We start from the raw sequence: 22,898 nt of genomic DNA on the forward strand, positions 1-22,898 counted from the left end.
ATTGTACTTGCGAATAATATCACCTAATGGAAGCATGTAAATGTTGAAAAGTAGGGGGCCGAGCACTGAACCCTGCGGAACACCGCAGGTAACATTAAAGGGCTCAGATGTCGTTTCACCATATTTAACACAGTGCGTCCTATCTGAGAGGTAGGATTTGAACCACGAGAGGACGGCTCCTGAGAGACCAATCCATTTTTCCAACCGTTCTAGTAGGATATTGTGGCGCACTGTGTCAAAAGCAGCACTAAGATCCAGCAGCAGCAAAAGTGATGAAGCGCCAGAATCCATTGACATTAGGAGATCATTTGTTACCTTGATCAGAGCTGTCTCAGTAGAGTGGTTAGCCCTGAATCCTGATTGCATGGATTCAAAAAGGTTATTCTCCGATATGAAAGCATTCAGCTGCTGTGCCACTACTCTTTCGAGTACTTTAGAGAGGAAAGGTAGGTTTGACACAGGTCTGTAATTACTTAATATTTCTAGAACTCTGGTTAACTTTCTTGTTATTGTTGTTATATCATAACTGTTATTATTAATATTATTACTATTGGTGTATTTAATAGGGAAGATGAAGGGGGAGGGAATAGAAGCATTTGCTTCTGACTACCCCTTTTCGAACATGTTTGTAACGTTATTTTGTTGTTGAGTTATTGTTTTTGTTCCGTTTTTATTTTAATGTTCGAAATAAAAGTTTTCATTGATTGATTGACGAGCAGGTCGATTTCTCAGCGTTTGTTGAGATCCTTCAGCGGTTGGATCCAGAACGCTGAACGGGCGCGTCGGCCGCGCGTTCGTGACGTCACGCCACCAAGCCCCGCCCCCTGGCCAGGTCCGCAAGCGCGTGCGCGAGCTTCCCACTCGACGAGCCGCCCGCCGAGGTGACACCTAGCTTAGCTTAGCTTACCTTAGCATAGTTTAGCTTAGCCTAGCTCGATTTAGCTCGTCTTTCCTCCGGTGTGTGGAGTGAGAAGTGACGGCGAAAATGTCTGAAATGCGCCAAGAGGAATGCGAAAAGGAGAGCCGGAGCATCATGGAGGCGGAACCGAAGGTCTTGTGGTACCCGGACGCTACTAAACGTGACACGCATATGGAGCGCTTCCGGCGACAGATCAACAGGGAGCGGGGACTCCAACTCGGTGGGTCGCTCGCTCCGTTTCCCGTTTTTAAGACCACAAAGACTTACAATTACAATTACTTATTCTATTCAATGAAAAAAACAAACCTGAAAATGCTTATTGTTCATTTAAAAATGCCCCACTATTTTATTTAGAAAGATATTCTTCATTTCCATTTTCAGACTCATTGTCATTGTGTTTTCTTTTTTGAATAGAAATGATTTGCATCGATTTCAGTTTGAAAAATCATCAACGTTTTTGGATTTTTTTTTCCTTTATATTTTTAAAACAATTGTTATCTTTGATTTAAAAACACTCAGCGGTTTTATTTTGAAAGCTACAATTGAGCTTTCAGAATAAAAACTGGAGGTTGCTTTTTTAATTGAAATATTTTTGGATTAGTTAAAAGAATATCATTTTTTTTGTATTTTTAGTTTTATTATAAAAGTATTTTTAAAATAATCTTCCCGTTCTATTAAAAATGTCTTCTTATTCTATTTCATTTTGTTATTTGAGTACAAAAATTGTTAGTGTTGTCATTGAAAATCCCTTTTTTATTGTAAAAACACGCTTCAATTTAACTTTCGGAATAATTTTTTTAATTAGAATACAAACATTTTGCATTTTTAGTAAAAAGAATCATTTTTTTAAATTACTTTTAAAATGAAAAAAAAAATCGTTATTTATTGGAAAATATTTAACTGTTTTCTTTTAAAAGGTACTCTTTAATTTACCTTTTAGAATAATTGTCATTTTAAAATAAAGCTTTTTTTTAATTCAAATATTTTTATTTTAGTTAAAAAAAAACAATATTTTTGTATTTTTTGGTGCTATTTTTAAAATAGTCAAGTCAACATTTATTAAAATGTTTTCTTATTGTTAACTTAGTAAAAACAACAATAATTGTTATTGTTTATTTGAAAAATAATTCAACATTCAGAATAATTCCGAATAATGGAGTTGCATTTATTTTGGTTTAAAAAAATCCCAATTTTGTATTTTCGGTTTATATTTCGAAACTATTAAAAAAATCATTTTCCTGTTTTATAAAAAAAATGTCCCATTCTAAAAAAGTACATATTTTGTTATAAAATAATTGTTATTTATAATTGGAAAACAGTTGAAATATTTTTAAACTACTTTTCTTTTTTATTAAAGGCTATCTTATTCTAGTCCATTTTTTTCTAGATAAAAAAATCCATATAGGTATAGAATAATTCTTATTTTCTATTTTGAAAATAATGAAAAATCATTTTCCCATTTTTATTGTTCTCCCCGTGCTTGCGTGGGTTTCCTCCGGGCACTCCGGTTTCCTCCCACATTTCAAAGACATGCATTTCAGGTGAATTGGCCGGTCCAAATTGTCCCTAGGTGTGAATGAGCGAATGAGTTGTCTGTCCCTGTGTGCCCTGCGATTGGCTGGCAACCAGTTCAGGGTGTCCCCTGCCCACTGCCCGATGATTGCTGGGATGGGCTCCAGCCCCCCGCGACCCTACTGAGGATAAGCGGTACGGCTAATGAGATGAGATGAGATGAGATGTTATTTCAGTCAACAAAATACATATTTCGGTATAAAATATTCTTAATTTTTAGTTTAAAATCAATTGAAAATTATATTTTTTAAATCATTTCCCCGTTTTATTAAAAATGTCTTCTTATTTTAGTTTACTTTGTTATTTTATTTTAAAAAAATGTACAAAATACTTCTTATATTTAAATTTGAAAACAATTTAACAAATCATTTTCCTGTTTTGTTAAACAATTATTTTTGCTTTCATGCCCTGGATCATTTACTTCTTATTTTAGGATTAAAATGGGTTATTTCCTCCTTTTACTAGAAAAAGAACTCAACCCTCTTCATTTTCTTGTTTTAGGGATCATTAATCTGTTTGTTTTATTCCCCCAAATAGTTGTATTTTTATAAACAATAGCAGTTTTTTATTTGACTAATAATATCTATATCGGCAAAGAATCTGTGGATTGGGCTTTCTATTCTTTGGCATAAGTTCTGTCATTTTGCAGAAATGCTTTGCTATGGAATGAATTGAAGGGCTGTCAGGGGGGTACGCGCGTACCCCCATTTTTGGCTCCTTTTTAACTTCAACTTGTGGACGTTTGTATGTTTTCCCCTCAGCCAACTACGCCGACTTGTACCAGTGGTCGGTGGACAATTATCCGGACTTCTGGGCGCTGGTTTGGCGTTTTTGCGGCGTGATCAGCTCCGAGCCCTACCGGCAGGTGAGAGCGCCCCCCGGGGGCGTCACCGGCCTGCAAATTCAGGCTGAGCACACTCCACAACATCGTAGCGTCCCCCCTTTCCCTTCGTAAAGGACAGGATGGACTTCGATCGAACGAGGAAAGCTTGAAAAGGTCAAAGTAAATGAAAACGCAGCCTTGAAGCGGTTCAGTCCATTTCATTGCCAACAGTGCTCCTCTTTGGCTCGGCCGACGTGTCACTGGCGGCATAGCGGCGGAGTCTGGAGGCTCTGGTGGGGGGCTCTCCGAGGTGGCTAGCCGCGTTTGACAGTGTCGGCTTAGCTTTCCCTTCCGATTCCCGGACGCAATAACAATCCACGGAGCACTTTGCGCTCTTCTGACTCTCCTCGGAGTTCCTTTTCGTCCATGAGTTCCTTTTGAATGTAACGATCCGCTAGAGCTACAAGTTGTGGCTTTTGTTTAGGTGGCGGTTTGTGGAAGTACTGTTTGATTGACAGTTTAACACCAGCCTATCACAGACGCGTGCAGGTATCTTGCAAACTTCGCCTCGCCTTTATCGGAAACCTGCTTCCGATCGGTCGGCGCTGTCACAATCTTTCTTGGCCACCCGCGCGGTCGCTCGAATAACAAAGCGGAACTACGACTCCTTAAAATGACCGCAGTGTCTGGCGATGACACCATCGCGATTTTCGCATAGATTTGGCTTCCCGGTCCATCCCTTCTGGGTGCTGACTGCCCGGCAACCCCCAAAGTTCTCAACTTGAACCGTCTCCAGGCACCACCTCCCGTCACTTTTTGCGTATTGTATCCGCAGGTAGTGGACGTCTCCAAGCGCATCAGCGACGTTCCCGAATGGTTCGCGGGCGCTCGCCTCAACTACGCCGAGAATCTGCTCCGACACCAAAACCTGGACAAAGTGGCTCTCTACGCCGCCAGTGAGTATCCCGTCCATGATTATATTCGCGTAACGACGAACACGTCGTTATATCCTAGAGTTTTACATTAGCCGTTGATGGTGAAGCCATCTCTGGGCAGAAATAGCAAACCGATGGAATAATGTGGTTTTCCTCGCAGCCGAAGCCAGCGAGGAGATCGTGAAGGTGACCTTCGGGGAGCTGAGGAGAGACGTGGCCTTGTTCGCGGCCGCCATGAGGAAAATGGGCATCCGGACCGGAGACCGGGTCGTGGGTCGGTACACTCCAGAGCGCCTTCTTCTTTCCATCGGCGCAAAAAGCAGACCTTGTTCGCCAACGCTAAAGTACACCCTCGAAATGTCCGCCATCGTTACTACCTGGTCGGAAACGATCCCGAAAGAGGACCTTCCCTTCTAAAAGGCCTCAAATATCCTCCTGGACAAAAATGGTGGCCATCTGAACACAGAAAAATCAAGATAAAGTTGACTCGGAATAAATCATGGGAAATGGAGGGCACTTATATGGCGCTTGTTAAGTCACAGAGTACTTTACAATGCACTCCACACGTACCCGTTCACACACACACTCACACGCCGCCTTTCGAGGGTATTAGGGGTTCGGCGTCTCGCCCGAGGACGCGACCGCATTTAACCTGGAGGAGCCGGAAATGAATAATTAGATAGAATAATTCACTTTTTTTAAAAAAAATGAAGTTCCGCTGTATCCCAGAGAAAAGGTTGGACGGAAAAATTTGAGGGTCATTAGAAATGTATACGAAAGACCTCCTGATTCACAAGCTAATGCTAATGCTAAGACCAAACCCCTATCCGGTCACACTGATAGATATGAAAACCTCAAATGTCGCCAATACGAAACCTTCAACTCGGTAACCCATCCAATGCGACCTGCTAAAGCTCTAAACTAGCCGGTCGGGGTCTCGACTGACCCGTTCTTCTGGTAACAAAAATCCATCCGGGCCAAAGTGACTGATACTGATACGAAAGAAAAGACGAAAATGCCGAAAGTAAACCACAAACCCGATCCGTTCCGCAAGCATCTACTCGCGCTCGTTCCGATTTTGTAGTTCGACGGCAGCCGGGATGAAGTCCCGTCTGAAATGTCCTTCCCGGTGACTCTAGCCACGGAAGCTAAGCGCTTAGCTAATGAGCTGACGCGTACACAAGTGCGCCGCTACGTCCTAAATCAATGCGGAGAAAGCGGGAAAGGACGGAGGAACGTGGAAGGACGCCTCGTAACACGGCAAAAGCCCGCCATACCAGGTGACGGCCTTCCCGGGTGGGATGGCGAAGGGAAATTGAACTATAGCGGGGGATAACGTACCTATGCTGATTAGCTAATCTGCTATCCTGCTATTGTCACAAAATAGTATACGGTAGGTACTACTCACGTACGCGGTCTGTTGGTTGGTTCGGATCCCTTAACCGCTATGGTGGTAGGGGAAGCGCTTTCTGTGGTGTTTGCTGGGCAAGTACAGCCTGGTGCCACCCATCCCTCTCCAGGCCAACATCTGTTTCCACACGGTCTTGAAAAAAAAAAAAAAAAAAGTAGGACTGACCCCAAACCCACAAAAATAGACCCAAAAAGAAAATACATCGAAAACGACCAACATACCACAGAAAAAGGACCGCTGAGTTTAAAGTAGACACTCAAAAATAAGCGAAAACATCAATGGATTTTGAACTTGCAAGGAGAACAGCAAAGGACTGTCCAAAACACAACTCACCATGCCAGATTCCAAATCGGTGGTATAAGCCCTCTCTTTTGATGACATCTCCTAGTTAAGAAAAGCAGATTCGCCCTAAAGGGTGTGCAAATCAAAGAACTGCGACGCCGAATCATTAAAAGGACCAACAGCAGTGCGCAATAATAGTCAAATCCACAAAACGGCATCCAAGCCAATATTAGAAACATATTTTCTGGACTAAAAGCTTCATCCAAAATACAACAACCAACAAATTTGCCCGAAATACAAAGATGCGGCCTATTATCAGTTACGACTTTAGAGTTCGGGAAACACGACAGTTGTCACAATTGTTGATCGGTTTCGGCCTCGCGACCTAGGAAGGTAGCCGCGCGTGCTCTTCCTTCCCGTTTCTCGATCATCGTGAGCTTCGAGGCGTCGTGGGAGGGAGTTCGGCCGATAGCGCGTCGGCATTTTCCCCGTGGCGCGACGCCGTTAAATAGCAGGGCGGCATCTCGTATTGAGTAACGGCTTCGACGTAGCCTAATGACCAATAGCCGTTAGAGTCGAAAGTGGAACGGGAGGCGATGGGTGGCCGGCTTTTTGAAATGCGCCTTTTCTGATAGGTTACCTTCCCAACGGCGTCCACGCGGTGGAAGCCATGCTGGCCGCCGCCAGCATCGGGGCCGTCTGGAGCTCCACATCCGTCGACTTTGGCGTCAATGTAAGGGAACCGCCGCGCTTTTCTCTCTTTCACGCAAAAAACGGTAGGATGTTTTCCTCTTTTCCTTTCTCTTTTTCTTTCTTTTTTGCCCTTTTTTGGCATTTTTTTGGCCTATTTCTGCCCCCTTTTTTGCCCCCTTCTTTTGCCTTTTTTGGCTTTTTTGCGCTTTTTTGCCCCTTTTTTGCCCTTTTTTCGGCATTTTTTTCGATTTTTTTTTTTTAACCATTTTTGGACCTTCTTTGGCCCTTTTTTGGCAATTTTTCCCCCTTTTTTGCCCTTTTTCTCAAATTCGTAAAAAAAAGTCCGGGCACAAATACGCCTCGGTCCGTTAGTCTGCTTTTCCTTCGCACTCGATGGCCGGCTTCGGATCCGGCCACGCGATACGGCGCCACCCGGCGGTCAAGATTTTCTTTTCGTACGCATCCGGCAGGGGGTCCTGGACCGTTTCTCTCAGATCCAGCCCAAACTTTTGCTGTCGGTGGCGGCCGTGGTCTACAACGGAAAAACCCACCACCACATGGAGAAGCTGGCCCGCGTGGTCCAAGGTGAGCCGACCCCCTTCCCGAATCGATGGGGCCCCCCTTGCCTTTAACAGAGACCCTATCCCTCTCCCGTCCTCGGCAGGCCTCCCGGACCTCCAGAAAGTGGTGCTGATTCCTTACGCTCTGGAGCGAAAAGACGTGGATCTCTCCGGCATCCCCAACAGGTGCGCTCCACAAGAGAAAGCTAACGCTAGCCCAAACATTTAAAAAAAAAAAATAAAGTACTACTTACGTGGAGTTCAAAGGTAAAGATGAAGCAAACTCACTCGAGCTGGTAGACTGGAGTATCGGGTGGATGCGGAGGAAGGGTAGGAGACCGCCACAGCGGATTCATGCAAAATTCCACTTAGAAAATCAAGGACAGTTGTTGTAAAGCCGCTCAAACCGTCATCTTTTTGTGTAGAATCGGCACGTACTTTTTTGCTCCTTTCGACGAGGATTTTTGAATTCGTAACGTGAGAAACCATAAAACATGCAAACGTTGAACCGTTTTTCTTCTTTTACTTGAAAAAGAAAGTCAAATAAGCCCAATATCTTTGATTCTTTGACAAAAAAAATATTGTAACGTCATCATAAAGTCTGCAAGTATCCATTTCTAAGGACCTGAATGTTTTTGGCGAGCGCCCCGGTCCAATCTTTCGGCTTTGTGGGGCCTAAAATGGGAGCTCACCGCCTGCCGTGCGCCTGTTTCCTATGTTTCAGCGTCTTTCTGGAGGACTTTCTGGCGTCGGGCGACGGGCAACCGTGCCCGCAACTGGAATTCGAGCAACTCCCTTTCAAGCACCCGCTTTTCATCGTGTACTCCTCGGGGACCACCGGGGCCCCCAAGTGCATGGTCCACTCGGCCGGGGTAAGAAGCCCGCACGCCGACTTCGGGGTCCCTCCTTCGCTTTCGTCCCAGGCGCTTCCTTTCGTTCAGTGGGTAAACATTTGTCCGCTAGAGGGCAGCGGAGTTCCGTCATGATTCGGGGATCTCAAAGTCCTTCTCGACAGAAAAAAAAAAATATCCCCAAAACAAATGAACTCACACGGGCGCGCGTGTACATTCGCGAGAAAGACAGGGGGGAAAGGGATTCGGAGAGGGGGGCAGAAAGAAAGAGAAAATTGGAGAGGAAAAGCCAGCTCGTGGTAGAGTCGAAAAACAGAGAAAGAAAGCAAAAGAGACCAAGAGAGAGAGAGAGAGAGATAAAAAAAAGACAAATGAAAGAGGGAAAGAAAGAAGTGAGAAAAAAGAGAGTCCAAAAGAGAGTGAGAGATGAGAGAAAGAATTGATGTGCACTTGAGAGAGAGAGAAAGAGAGATACATGAAGACGAAGCGATGATGTGAACGAGAGAAAAATAGAAATAAAGAGAAAAAGACACAAAAAAGAAAAATGAAAGAGGGGAAAAAGAAGTGAGGAAAAAAAGAGTCCATTAGAGAAAGAAATAAGAGAGTGAGAGATGAGAGAAAAATAATTGGTGTGCACTTGAGAGAAAGAGAGATACATGAAGATGAAGCGATAGCGTGAATAAGAGAAAAATACAGAAAGTAAAGAGAAAGGAAGAGAAGTGAGAGAAAGAAATAAAGAAAAAGAGAGACAAAGACTGACAAAAATAGAGACAGAGAAAAGAGAGAGAGAGCAAGTGAGAGAAAGAAGATAATTGAGAAAGATAAAAATACAGCCGCAGCTGGACTTGAAAAAAATGGCAAGGTTTATTCAGTGGGGAGCCAGGCTCTGCAGCAAGGTGACTCGTAGGAGTGGCTAGATAAGGAAACAACTGACACAAAACATGTCAGGGCCTTTCAAGTTACAGTATGAGTTACAGAACTCCAATCCAAAATAAGAATTGATGGTAGGACACCACTAGGGGTCTCTAGAATCACACGGACTGGAGTTTTGAAACCTCGTTGATGTCAATCGGGACTCTTTAGAGTACGCGTTGGGTTCAACTGTTTGGCTCAGGGGCCCAGGTTTGAACACCTTTTCAATGGTTCCATCGATTCAGACATATTTTTCCATCCATCAATATAGAGAATAAGATATGAGGTCACCGTTTCAAGCAATACATTTCCTCCATGCGTGGAAATTATTCCTTGCTTTTATTTTCTTGTATTTTCTACTTTTTAGATTGTAGTTTTTTCCGGTCCTTTTGAACTATTTCCATATCGGTTTGCTTTGTACTATTTATGCAGTATTTTTCTTCTATTACTCTGGCTGTATTTTCTAGTCGCGTCGTTGTCATATTATCGTAGTCGTAGTTTCGTATTTGGAATTGTCGGTGTATTTCCGTAGTCCTTTTATTTCAGAATGAGTATTTTGCTCATTTGACTGCACTAGTATTTTTGGAGCGTGATGCTGTCGTAGCATTTTTGTTTTTATCTAAATAAAGACAGAATAATAATAAACGGGGTCCTCGAATTGACTTTTGTAGTATCTTGGCCTTTTTGCCGGGGACAGGGTCGGCACCCAAACGCTTTCTATCACTCGTACTTTATCAAGCGCGCTCTACGTCGTGGCGACATTTGGAGCGTTTTCGGGGTCCCGCTTTTCCCACCCGGGGCGATGACGTTGCGACGATGTCCGGCAGGGGACCCTGATCCAGCATCTGAAGGAACACGTCCTCCACGGCAACGTGAGAAGCGGCGACGTCATCCTTTACTACACCACGGTAGGTCGCCACGGCAACGCCGGCCGTCTCCCGTCCCCCCTCACGCTTTTCGGACCGTCCCGCAGACGGGCTGGATGATGTGGAACTGGCTGGTGTCGGCGCTGGCCACGGGGGCTTCGCTGGTCTTGTACGACGGATCGCCGCTGGTGCCCAGCCCCCTCGTCCTCTGGGATCTCACCGACGCCCTCGGGTCAGTTCCTAACTCCCTAACGTTTTCGACAGGTAATTTTTGAATCCCGATACTTGAGTCGATTCGGCTACTTCGAAGCCGTTACCGAATACGTCCCCCGCGCCCGAGTCGGCGTTTCGGCAATCGAACGTAGGAGTCTGGTCACGTGAGTGTATTCGAGTTCAGCGGGGGAGGGGCTTAGCAATTAGAGGAGCAGCAGCCGCCACGGTTTCGTATCGAAAGCAAGGGCCGAAACATACGCAAATTTCGGCATTCAAGAATTTCTCATCCGACTTAAGGAAACCTTTACGTTTCTTTATGCTTATATTTAGAGGGCTTCACGCAAGATTTTCCGTGCCCCCGATTGCTAGCTCGTTGTCGTGCCTCCGTAATCCAAAAAGTACCGGGCCTTTAAACGTGCTACTCACGCGTCGTGAATCTCTTTGATTTCGTTAGTAAAGCCCCGGAATCGATCTCCATTTTTAAAATCGATCCCGAAACGAAATACCATACGTTGTCGATCGGACAGACTTCGATCATCGGATGGAACGGCTACGGTGACGAAAAGGATTTTGGAGTTATTCCTTTGTGCCGCAATCGCCTTCGAAAAATAAGCCGTTTTTTTGCTCGTTTCGAGGAATAAAACCAATACGTAAGAAGTTGCTACGGTGACTCAGTACTCGAGTCCTTTTTCCAGCAAATACTTTTGGACTCGACTCATGATTTGGATGACTATTTGTACTCGTACTTGAGACCTATTATTCTGAAGTAACAGTACTCCCATTTTGGGCTACTCTGCCCACCTCCGCCACTATCTTATATCTGTTACGACTATGCCATCACGGTGCTGTTACTGTGCTTTGTCAGTACCGTGCCAGTACTATATCTTTACAACGCAATCGCAACACAAATACTGTGCTATTATTATTATTACGAGCATATTACTGAGCTATTACTGTCTCGTTACTCAGCTTTTGATGTGTGCAAGTACCGCGTTATTACCACTCGATTATCACTCTTTTACAACGCTCTTACTACAGTTTTACCTTTCAATGACTGAACGGTTATGGCAGTGTTACCACACTGTGACTACGCTATTACCGTGCTATTACTGTGCACGAAGCGCCAAATGCCAATCGGGGGCCGCCACGGGACGGGGATCTCGGCCCCGACGAAAGGCGGAGAAGGAACGTCGGCGTCAGACGTCGTGCTGCCGCCACGCGGGAAGTCGGGAAGCATCGCGAAGCGGCGTGCGTTTGGTATTTTTTCCCCGACGTGGCACTTTTTCCCCGCGGAGAATCCCGTCCCTGTCAGAAAGCGGCAAATTGCCCTCTTCGATCCGGAAACTTTCTGCCGAGCGCGGCCGAGCGCCGTTCCCGTCCGGGGGGCGGACGGGCTTCCGACCCCCGCTTTCGGAAAAAGGACGGTCTCCCGGGGACTCGCCTCATGGAGGGAGACGGGCAAAGAAAGGCAAAGACGTGCGGACAAGAGCGCGTGTTCTGAACGAAATCCAAAAGCGGAACGAGGTCCTTTGATGGAACGATTCCACCATGAAGTGGCCGGGGAATTTTCAGGGCTGCTAAAAGTGACCCGGTCGCTGCCGCTATTTTCCCATCCCGTGGGGAGCGACCCCAAGCCGACGGTGGCGCCGTGGCCAGACACTGCGCTTTTTGCCAGTTGCCCTTTGGCAATTCCGCTGTTTGAATCCTCGCATTCCATGCTTTCGTCCAGGGTTGTCAAACCGGCGGCCTCAACCGGCTCCTCTCAATGCAGAGGAGCAAGTGGCCATTGCTCATAAAACGTCACACGAAGCCGTCGGTATTTCCGTCGTTCCCCTTTTTCCCGGAAGAGTCTACGTACCAGGAAGACGTGCGTCCGATGCCTACGTACTCTTGAAAAGACGACGCGGAAAATCCATAGTGTGTATATGAATGGCAACCTGGGCATTTAAGGGATCCGGCAAGTGCTTTTTCAAACGGAGACCAGGGAAAAACTTGACCGGAGACTAGTATTTGAGTCGACGTTATCGCAAGACGGTATTTGTCCCGTAAATTGACTCGTCCTTTTTTCCCGCCTTCAGGATCAGCATCTTCGGGACGGGGGCCAAGTGGTTGTCGGTGCTGCAGGAGCGGAAACTCAGACCCGGTGAGCGTCGCCTTCCGCTTACATATAGCCGGTTCTCACAATGCTAACGTTAGCAGCTAGCGGTCACGTTCACATAGGCGGCTCACTGCTATGTTTGCGACGCTAGCGTTACAATCTAAACAAACCAGCTCCTTAAGTTACACCGGACTCGCCCCAAAAAAGATAGCGGTCGCTAAAGCGCTCTGGTAGCTGCAATATTAGCAAGGGTGGCTAGCTGTTGTACGCGACACCGGGATGAGAGGCTGGTGGGCACAACGCTAGCATGGGCAGTGAGCGTCACCGTTTGCGAGGCGAGCTACTAAAAAGATGCTTGCGGCTCATGTTACAGTGCTTGACTTATTTGGACATTGCTGCCGGCTAACGCTCGGAAGATAGCATTAGCGGCTAGCGACTGCTGGTTACTGTTGGCGTAGACATGCCGCGTCTCGCCGCGCGTTCAACTCCAGGGACCGAGTAATCGGACGTAGAAGAGAGCCGTAGAGTCCAGGACCTTCGTTACAAAGTGACACGGTGAAATACTCGGGGTCCGTCGATCGGGAGAGCGTTCTCCCGCAAAAGGCATGGAAACGTGTCTCGTCCCTCTCTCGTAGGATTCGACAAAATATCGTTTTTAGTCGAAACTGAACTTGGGAAGCTTGTACTGCGAGTCCGTAGGACGTATTTCAAGGTAGCCATGAAATAATCCAACTCGTAGAGCTGAAAACGACTCAGCGACGCATTTTCATCATCTAACGCTAGCGTTGACAGCTAAAGGCCCCGTCGGCAAGACACGCTAGCTCCCGAAGGGTTGCTATTGGCTAATGCGCTCTCCGTTTCTGTTCCGATCTCTTTTAAGAGCACCTTAGAGGCATTTGCACATTGCTACGGCTGCAAAGCAGGAGTCGCTAGCTGCCGCGTACGCCGCGCTCGCTAACGGACACCACGTCGCTTCCGTACGAGTCGAATTCCCGCTTCATCTCGTGAGCAATTGGAGGATTGCGGCTCGGGGGTCGCGGGGCGCCACGGATTTGTTTCAAGGAGGGTTAGCGGGGGGGGACCTAGCATCCCCGCGGTGGCTCCAGATGTCCAAATGTCAGCCTGGAGAAATGAGCCGTGACGCAGGCATCTTTGTCGGTCCTCTTAGGAAATACATATTCAAATGTAGCGTTTTCCAAATTGTTGGAGTGAGTTATCCGACTCCATGAACCAAACACCGCCTCGCAACGCGCGCTCCTTTCTTTTTGGGAAAAGAATAGCCGGCATTTTTACACCAGGGCAGATTTATTTTCTCAAGTATTGAACTCCATCGAATTAGCCGAACGAGTGTCGCTCGAGTCTCTGTCGAGACTTCTCTCTCGATTTTCCTCGATCTTCTCGATCTTCTTAAGTTCTTCTCTCGGCCCGCGTCTCTCCGTCGGCCGGTGTGTCGGCTCCTCCCGCGGGCGGGCCAGCGAATCCCCGTGCGGGCTCACGACTCCGCCGCCTCCCTCGATGTCTGTCCTCGTGCGTCTGGCCTTCTGCGTCAGAGTCCCGTTATCAACAGAACTGAACAAAACGCTCGCGTTCGGAACGGCGTGACCTGAAGCTCGCTCCGTGAAAATCTTCGTTGCACTCGATCCATGTAACTCGTATTTAATCAAATCCTTCAGTCTGACTATGTAGCGTTAGCTTTGGCGTCTCGCTTGATATAGCCGTGTTGATATCATGGATTTTCCAACTTTGTTCGGATCGATTGGAGTGTAAAGAAAAGGTGCGGGGCGGCGTGTCGGAAAGGCTCTTAAGATGAGCGTAGCGGCTAATAAGCGGCGACGCGGCTCCCGTTACGAGCCCGTTTCCGTCCGGGGAGAGTCGCCGCCGTAAAGGCGATGAGCCGGCGCGACCGCTCACGCGTCACCGGCTAAGCGCGCGGACGACCTTTTTACCGCCCTGATTTACTCGGCGCGGCTCCCGTTAGCGTAGAGCGCCGTTCCCGTCTTAGCGTTATGCGCTCCATCCGCTGATATTCTTCACAGGCAAAGGCTAAAACCGAATTCTGTCACACCTTTGTCGGTGCTCGGGCAGACCCCCGGGCTTACGAAGACGCCCGGGAAACCCTAAATCGGGGGTTTCCAACTCATTTTAATTTGGGGGGCCACACGATAGAACAAACATTCTGTCGGGGGCTGGACGAGTAGATTCAAGAGAAAAAAATAAGAGAAAGAGGAAGGGAAAAAGAGAGAGGGCGGGACAAAGTAAGAAAAAGAGAGAGAGAATGCGTGAGGAACAAAAGATAAAAAGTCGTGAGAGAGGGGGTAAAGAAAGGGAGAGGAAGAAAGAAATCCAAAGAGAAATAGTAAGACAGAAGGAGAGAAAAGAGAAAAGCGCAATGGGTAGGAAGAGAGAATAGGAAAAAAGGAAGTTAAAACAAAAGAGGTTAAAAGACACAGAGAGAGAAAGAGACAAAGAGCAACAAAGGAAGAGAAAAAGAGAGACACAGAGAGTGAAAGAGACAGAGACAGAGTGGGAGAAAATGGGTGAGAGAGAGAGAGAGAGAGACAGAAATAAATAAATACAAGTAGAGTGTCTTTGTTGGAGGCACCTGGCTTTGGCAACATCAAGTGGACACAATTCAACCTGCAGCTTGTTTTTCTCTGTCTGGCGGGCCGGATTCAATCCCTTAGCGGGCCTGATCTGGCCCGCGGGCCGCCGGTTTGACAGCTGTGCCCTAAATCGTCCCATTCTTTTCGATCCCCGTCAGACGTTTTTCTAACGATTGCCGGTTTGGTGTCAAATATTTCTTAAGGCCGTTTGAATCGGCTTTCAGACATTTTCCCCGATACGAGAATTTGAAGAAATACGTTATGAAGTCGCGCTTTGGCGCCATCTTCAGGAAGAGAACGGATACAAACGAAACGCCGTAATCAAAATAGGATATATCCTCGTGTCGTACCTTTAGAAGCCAAGAGCTACTTTGTGTTAGAAATGAGCTTAAAGGGCCTCCGCTTTGATATGCATTTCCAGCTCGATGATGAAAACTAGGGTTCGTTAGACTCAGTCAACCCAAAAAAACAAATCATTCCACTAGAAAATCACGATGACCCGGCCCCGGCGGGCTATTTTTGGAACCGGTGTGTCGGCACCTCGGCCGTCCGCATCGGAGACCCCTCGTATGACGATACGTCATAGGAATCGTTCTTATTGTCACGGATATGGCGTGGTGAGTCGGAGAGATCGGACACGACACTCAAGATGTCGCGGAGACTTGAAAGAGGAAACCGGATAGAAAGGATAGAAGGCAGAAAATACAAGTCGTATGGTATTTAAGGACGTTTGAAGATGCTTCGGGTCCCCGAGAGAAAAGCGTTCCCGACAGTGAAAAGAGTCCCTTTCCTCACCTGGTTAGTCTGTGCCTTGCCATAAATGGAACCGTCGAGTATTGTCTGAGGATAAGGAGGGGATTCGATCGTCTGCCGGACGGAGAGGTCACGAAATACTACAGTAATACTCGAATACGACAGAAATAGCGTCACAGAAATACGAAGTCAAAGTCAAATGACAATGATTGTAAATCCTGGAAAAGTACTTTGATGCGAATAGCACCAAAATACAACTCCTATACCGAGACAGTAATACTAAAAGACGAGAACGGAACTAGGAGGAGACGACGGATACGCTCCGCCTTTTGACAACCGGGAAATCGAGAGTCACGCTCGAACCCGGAACGGAGACGGGACCCCCCGCTCGCGTAACGTTACTCCGGGCGCGGAAGTGGGACTCCCGTGGCAAGCGATGGCGGTGTCGGGAGTGGAAAAAACAGGTCCGTCGCCGGGACGGGGGAGCAAAAAACGTGGTCGAGATCAGAAAATGGGTCCAATCTGGGAGAGGAGAGTAGACGTGGTCGAGAACAAAAACGGATCGTAATTCGGGACTGGAGAACAGACGTGGTCGAGATCAAAACAGATTGTCGTTCGGGACGGGAGAGCAGACGGAGTAAAAACACAGGATAGGCGAAAAAGGACTCGCCGTGTAAAAACAGATTCGCAGACAGACCGACAAAAGGGGAGCGACGGGACGGAGTTGAAATACTGACAGGGAGCCAATCCGTCAACAAGCCGCAGCGGATGCCGCACGGGCGGGGCCCATTGGGCGCCATGGCAACTGTGACAAGAGAGTATATGGAGCCAATAGCGCTAAGGCTAACGTTGTTGTGTGGTTTTGTTAGCGGAGAGCCACAATCTGCAGTCTCTTCACACCATCCTGTCCACGGGTTCGCCCCTCAAGCCGCAAATCTACGATTACGTCTACAAATACGTCAAAAGCGACGTACTGCTGGCCTCCATCTCAGGTACTCTTCTCCGGCGCCCCCCGCCGGCTCCTTTCCGCATCGCCACCCGATGTCTTTTCCTTCTTTTTGGCTTCTCTTTTATGCTTTTCGGGACTTTTTCAAATGCTTTCGGTTTGTCGCTGTTGATAGTTCCGATTTTTTCCAGTACGTTCCAATGCATTTTGCGATCCTTTTTTTCTACTTTTCAATACTTGTTGGTATTCCGGCTAAGAATCTTCTTTTTTTGACAGTGTAAGGTTTTAACATTTACTATACTGAAATCTGACTCCGAAGACACTTCACGTGTCTCGTCTAATCCCTTACGTCTGATGGAGCGTGTTCTAAAGTCCGGGAAATGATTGAGCAGAGCGTCGAATATAGTCCGCATATTCATCGATTTAGCCGAATCAAAGAGTTGAACAAATCGGGTCTCCGCCTCTGCCAATTTAACAATGGCGTGCAGGAGACGACGGGGGCTTCCAGGGTGGCCCGCTTGTACGACCCGTGGCCGTGAAATGTTCACGCCCCGCGACCGAGCCTCCGGCTGATCGGTCCGCGCCGTCGTCGATGCAAATTTCCCAACCGTGACTGAAGAATGGGAGGAGGGGTGATAGGACGTGCCGGGCACATACTCCCCCGCTCCGGGCGAGGTGATAAATCATTGTTATCTGCACAGAATAGAAGAAAAGGCACATTCCGGGGCAAAGTGCCTTTCCGATGGAGGCGTGGACCTGACGGACCCCGTTTTGGCCGTAGGGGGTCGCGAAACCTTTAACGTTCCTGGCAAATGGGCTTCACACCTGAAGAAGTCAAGTCCTGTTCGTTTGTTTGGCGTTTCATGGCAAGGAGTCTCAAAGACAATTATGACCGGATCCCCTGATCTAAAACCCACGTGAGGGCAAACAATACACAGATATCGTCAACAGGAAATCTAGGTTATTCATATGCTATAGAATAGAAGTGCGTTTTTAAGCCTAGATCGAAACAGTCCTCGGAATCTTGCTTTTCGAGTCGCCCCGTTGACCGTGACCTGATATTTTCCCACTTTTTTGTCTGGGAGGCAGGTTTCGGGGTTGGGAAGCGGTACCTTTCCCCAACTTATCTTCCCGTTTGTCAGCGAGCTCCCCTCGTTTAATCCTCCGCCCGGTTTCTGAAATTTTGTCCCGATTTTGGCAGGCGGGACGGATATCCTGTCTTGTTTCATGGGTCAGAACCCTACCGTTCCGGTGCACCGGGGAGAGATCCAGAGCAGGAACCTGGGCATGGCGGTGGAGGCCTGGAATCCTCAGGGTAAGACCGGCGACTCCCCCCCGGAATCCCTAGCCTTTCGCAGGCCGGGCCCACGACGCTCTTTTTTTTTTTTTTCAGGCGAAGCGGTTTGGGGCCAGAGCGGCGAGCTGGTCTGCCTGAAGCCGGTCCCGTGCCAGCCCACCGGCTTCTGGAAGGACGACGGCCACCGCGGCGCCTACCGCAAAGCCTACTTTGAGACTTTCCAGGGTGGGTTGGTGGTCTGGGGTCTGGGGTCGTGACCCGGTCTCTGAGGTTTTTCTCTCCATCAGGCGTTTGGGCCCACGGAGACTATTGCAAAATCAACCCCAGGACGGGAGGCGTGGTCATGCTGGGAAGGAGGTGCGCCCACTCATTCTCCAAAACCGTCTTTACAGACTTCTCTCTCTCTTTTCTTTTTCTCTTTCTCTTTCTCTGTCTCTCTGTTTCTCTCTCTGCCTCTCTGCCCATCTCTCTCTCTCTCTCTGTCTCTTTCTGTCTCTCTCTGTCTCTCTCAAATGAAAGAACAACATCCACTTTGTCCCGGTCATCGGAGACGGGGGATGACTCGACGGGCGCTCCCTTCCCTACGTTTCTTGGTTTTCCTGACTTTTCCCTTGCCCTCGTGCCGCCTTTAGATCAGGGGATTTGGGATTTAATGCAAACGGATTTCAATTTTTTTTGTTTTTGGTCTTGGCAGCGACGGAACGCTGAACCCCAACGGCGTCCGCTTCGGCAGCTCTGAAATCTACAACATCGGTAAGCTAGCTTTTATTTTGAAAACGCTGTGGATTCACTTGATGAATTTTGTACATTTTTTTTTTAGCGGAGAGACGCTTTTCTTTTTCCCAGTAGAAGCCTTCGAGGGGGTGTCAGACAGGCAGCTCTTATTTTGAAAATGTTCTATTTTTTGTCCATCTTTTACGGTGGGGGGCCTCCAAGGAGGTATCGGACAGCCGGCTTTTATTTTGAAAACGTTCCTTTTGGGTCCTCCTTCCTTTCCAGTGGAGACCTTCGAGGGGGTGTCAGACAGGTCGCTTTTATTTTGAAAATGTACCTTTTTGGGTCCGCCTCCCTTTCCAGTGGAGGCTTTTGAGGAGGTGTCGGACGGCCGGCTTTTATTTTGAAAATGTTCCTTTTTGGGTCCTCCTTCCTTTCCAGTGGAGGCCTTCAAGAGGGTGTCAGACGTGCAGCTTTTATTTTGAAAATGTTCCTTTTCGGGTCCTCCTCCCTTTCCAGTGGAGGCCTTCGAGGAGGTGTCGGACAGCCTGTGCGTGTCTCAGAGCAACGGGGACGGCGAGGAGCGCGTGGTCCTCTTCCTGAAGATGGCGCCGAAGCAGGAGTTCAGCCCGGCCCTGGCGTCCGACGTGAAGGCGGCCATCCGACGGGGGCTCTCCGCCCGACACGTGCCCGGCGTGGTGCTGCCCGTCGCCGACATTCCCGTCAGTATGCCGGCGCCGCCCATTTTCCAAAACGGGGCGCGGGTCCGACGCGTGAGGAGAGCGGGGAGGCGGAAAACCAACTCTGGTTTTCTCTCTCTCTGCCTCCCTCTCTCTTTTTCCTTCACTGTCTCGTTTTCGTCTTTCCCTCTTTCCTCCCTCTCGGTCTTCCTGTGTCTTTTTCTAGTCCCTCCTTCTTTTTTCTTTTTTTTTTCTCACACTTTTCATTTTTTCTCCCTTTATATCCCTCTACTTGCTTGTCTTTGTCTTCTTTTTTTCTCCACCATTCTCTCATTTTGTTTCTTTGTTTTCTTCACTTACTCTTTTTCTCCCTTTCTCTTCCTTTTTCTCCCCCTCTCCCTCTTTCTAACTTCTTGTGTCTTTTTTCCGCTCGTCTCTCTCTCTCTTTGCTTATGCTTTTTCGCTTACACTTTCTCTCTGCTTACTTCTTCCTTGCACCTTTTCTTTTACTGTGTCTCTCTTAGTCCTTTTTTCTGTCTCTTTTTTTCTTTCTCTCCAACACGTTCTCCCTTGGTCCTTTTTCCATTTTTTCTTTTTCCTTTTTTCCTCTCTTCCTTTTTCTGTCTTCTTATGTCTTTTTATCTATATCTCTTTCTCTCTTCTTTCTTTTGCTCTCTTTCTTTTCCCTTTTTTTTCTTGTTATCTCTTTGTCTTTGCATTTTACTTTTTTTTTCTTTGATGTTTTTTCACTACTTCTTTCTTTCTATGTTTTCCCTTTTTTTGGGTTCTTTGCTCTCATTCTCTCGCTCGTTCTGTCTTCCTGTGTCGTTCTCTCTCTCTCTCTTTGTCTCTGTTTCTTATTCTTTTTCACTTCCTTCTACTCACTCACTCCTTTTCTCTTTGTCTTTCTTTCTCGTTCTCCCTTTTTCTATTTCTCGATCGGCACGTGTCTTTCATTTTCTGAAAGAGTCGCTGGCGAAAGGGGAACGTCACGGAACGGCGCCGATTTCCGCGATCCGAGCGCCCATTCTCACGTGCTTTTCCGGCCTCGTCTTCTTTTTCAGTACACGTTGAGCGGCAAGAAGGTGGAGGTGGCGGTGAAGCGGGTGATCGCCGGCGGAGCGGTGGCTCAACGGGGCGCGTTCTCGAACCCGGACGCCCTGGACCTCTACCGGAACATTCCCCAACTGCAAAACTTTTAGAGAGACCCGATCGGAACCGGGCACCCGACGAGACGCGGCCAGGCATCTTTTTCTTTCTCGGCGAGATCGTTCCTCCCGAACGGCGTCCGAGTGTCGGGTGTCGCTTCGTTCTACGTGAAATTGTTCCGGTGGATGAATTTTTTGAAGCCCCTCCCCAAAAACCTCACTGACTTTAAGCGTCGTGTTCATGCGGGGCCCCTCAAAGGCCGACGGCGGCCCCCGGACCGGAGATTGAGACCCCCGCGAAAGCGAAAGCCCGCTCGATGTCGTCGCGGTCCGTCCCGCCGACCGAAAACGAGCGCTAAAAGCGCGACGGAAGGAGACTCGGAGTGAGCGAAAGACTTTTGAAAAGGAGAGAAAGGAGAGACATTTTTCCTTTTTCTTCTTTTCTTTTTCTCCGTTGTCCTTTTCCCCCAATTTTTTCCATTTTTGTCTTCCTTTTTGGCCTCTTTTTCTTCTTTCTCTTAGAAAAGCTAAGAATGTCGCTGCCTTCCATTCTCCGTAGCCTTCCTTTTCCCTGGCTCGACGCAGGCGAGCGACATCTAGTGGACATTTATCAAACGCTGTCTCTTCATGATTTCGATCGGGGCCGTTTTGGTGGGGGGGGGCAAGGCCAACCCAACGGACCCTGGCCCACTCCATTCCTTTCACTCTTTTTCCCTTCTTTTCTCTCTCTCTCTCCTTTTCTCTCTCTCTCTTTTCCCTTTCCTTCCCTCCTTCTCTCTCTCATTTTCTCTTTTCCCTTTTGCCTTGTGTCTCTCACTTTTTCATTTCTCTCTTTCTTCTTTATCTAGAAAAGCGTCCCAAATGTCCTATCGGGTGTTTTGGCCTTTTTGGACGCGCGTAGCTCTCGATCGTCGCCACGACAACAAAACGAAGAAGAAGGAGGAGAACGGTCGTATCGGGACGCCACTTGATGAGAGAAGACTGGAAAATGTCCCAATAAGCGCTAAGGAGCCCCGGGTGGACGGCGCTCATTTGGCTCATTCCGCAAACTAATCAAAGCCTCCTCCTCTGTTAGCGTTAGCATGGGGAGGGACGGACGCTTTTGCCCTCCGCCGATTTGGCTCGTCCTTCGCTCGGTTAGCCGACGAGCGTCGAATTTTGCTTATAGACGCGCAAAAGGACAACGGGGGACCCCCCCCAAAAACTATTTTTGTCTTAGTAGTACTTCATTTCTTCCCACATGTATCGTCATTTTATCGGGCTGTCGGGCCGCATGCGGCTCGCGGACCGTAGTTTGCCCACCCCTGTTATCGAGTGAAAAGGTCACATCGCGACAATTTATCGAACTTTTGATCGGAGTCGATTTCGTTTAGAGGTTTTTTGTTTTTTTTGGATGGACGGGGTGCCAGCAGGAGGCGCTGTTTGATCGCTTTTCCTGAGACAATTCGGAGACGAAAAAACACCAGAAATCCAAATCCAGTTAGAGACGTGTATATAGTTGGGCTCTCTCTCTCTTTCTCTTATCTACCGTCCCTTTCTTTTGTTGTCCCCTCTCTCTCTCTCCCTCTCTCTCTCTCTCTCTCTCTCTTTTTCTCTTCTCTTTCTCACCCTTATTCTCTCTCTTGTTTCCTCTTCACTTCATTCCTCTTCATTTCATTCATTCTTCCCTTTCTTGACCTCCCTTTTGCTATCCTCCCTCTCTCTGTCTTTGTCCTCTCTTGCTTCTCTTTCCCTGTGTTTTCTCTCTCTATTTCTTTTCTTTCTCTTTTTCTCTCATTCTTCCTTTTCTTTGTTCTACCCTTTTCCCTCCATCTATTTCTTTTGTTCTCTTTATTTCTAGCGTTCTCTCTCTCTTTCTCTCCCTCTCTGTGTCTCTCATCTTCTCTCTCTCTCTCCCTATTATGCAAATAAATGTTACTTGACTTGATTATCCTCCCTATCTATTTATTTCTATCTTAATGAAATGAAATGAAATGATCTGCATTTCTATAGAGCTTTTCAAGTCAAGACTTCCCAAAGCGCTTTACAGTGTGCTTCACATTTCCCAATAGCGGCCGTGCAGCCATGTAAGGTGCTCACCTGCTTATTGGGGGTATTGGGGGTTCAGTGTCTTACCCAAGGACACTTCGACATGTAACACGGACAAGCCGGGATTCGAACTGGGATCCCTTGATCCCAAGACGAGCGCTTTACCTCCCGAGCTACTGCCGCCCTTAACTTTTTCTCTCTGTCTTCCTTTTTTTATTTCCTTCGTTTTTCTTCTCACTCTCTCTCCTGTCAGTTTCCTTCTCTTTTCTCTCTCTCTTTCTCTCTCTCTATCTCTCTGTCTTTCTCTCTCTCGGGGATTAAGACGTCAAACGAGGTTCGAATGGCCTCAATCGCTAGCTCACAAAAAAATGGCTAGGATAAGGCTGAGAAAATTCCCATTTTCGGATTTAAGGGAAAATGAAGCGCTAGCACGTAGGCTAGCTCGTTAGCTGGTGCCGCCATCTGCCGGTAATTACAAATGTTCCTATTTGTATCCGGGAATGTTTCAAAAAGGGACACTTGCTCAAAGGTTTTAGCGTTCGCTAGCAGGTGAGCAAACGAATCATGCTAATCCACTGCGTTATCGTAAAAAGC

The 22,898-nt window shown here is 47.5% G+C and overlaps 1 protein-coding gene across 1 annotated transcript; it reads left to right on the forward strand.

Moving 5' to 3' along the window:
* The first annotated feature begins 820 nt into the window (after window positions 1-820).
* aacs (acetoacetyl-CoA synthetase) lies at window positions 821-22,203 on the forward strand. Its single transcript, XM_088336971.1, has 18 exons — window positions 821-1,139; window positions 3,253-3,356; window positions 4,150-4,270; window positions 4,410-4,523; window positions 6,578-6,675; window positions 7,106-7,220; window positions 7,300-7,381; window positions 7,920-8,067; window positions 9,786-9,866; window positions 9,932-10,056; window positions 12,116-12,180; window positions 16,361-16,483; window positions 17,639-17,752; window positions 17,831-17,959; window positions 18,022-18,091; window positions 18,429-18,487; window positions 18,968-19,170; window positions 20,193-22,203. The coding sequence occupies exons 1-18, from the start codon at window positions 986-988 to the stop codon at window positions 20,328-20,330; spliced, it is 2,043 nt and encodes a 680-aa protein (XP_088193097.1). The 5' UTR covers window positions 821-985; the 3' UTR covers window positions 20,331-22,203.
* Window positions 22,204-22,898: the final 695 nt, after the last annotated feature.

Source organism: Urocampus carinirostris, chromosome 5, assembly GCF_059441175.1.
Source record: "Urocampus carinirostris isolate Australia breed hairy pipefish chromosome 5, RoL_Ucar_1.0, whole genome shotgun sequence".
NCBI lineage: Eukaryota > Metazoa > Chordata > Actinopteri > Syngnathiformes > Syngnathidae > Urocampus > Urocampus carinirostris.

What these genes read in the sequence shown, in the direction of transcription:
- aacs (XM_088336971.1), top strand. Translation starts at nt 986, where the DNA reads ATGTCTGAAATGCGCCAAGAGGAATGCGAAAAGGAGAGCCGGAGCATC. An exon ending in GCATGGTCCACTCGGCCGGG is followed by an intron (nt 8,068 to 9,785) that starts GTAAGAAGCCCG and finishes GATGTCCGGCAG; the next exon opens with GGGACCCTGATCCAGCATCT. An exon ending in GGAGCGGAAACTCAGACCCG is followed by an intron (nt 12,181 to 16,360) that starts GTGAGCGTCGCC and finishes TGGTTTTGTTAG; the next exon opens with CGGAGAGCCACAATCTGCAG.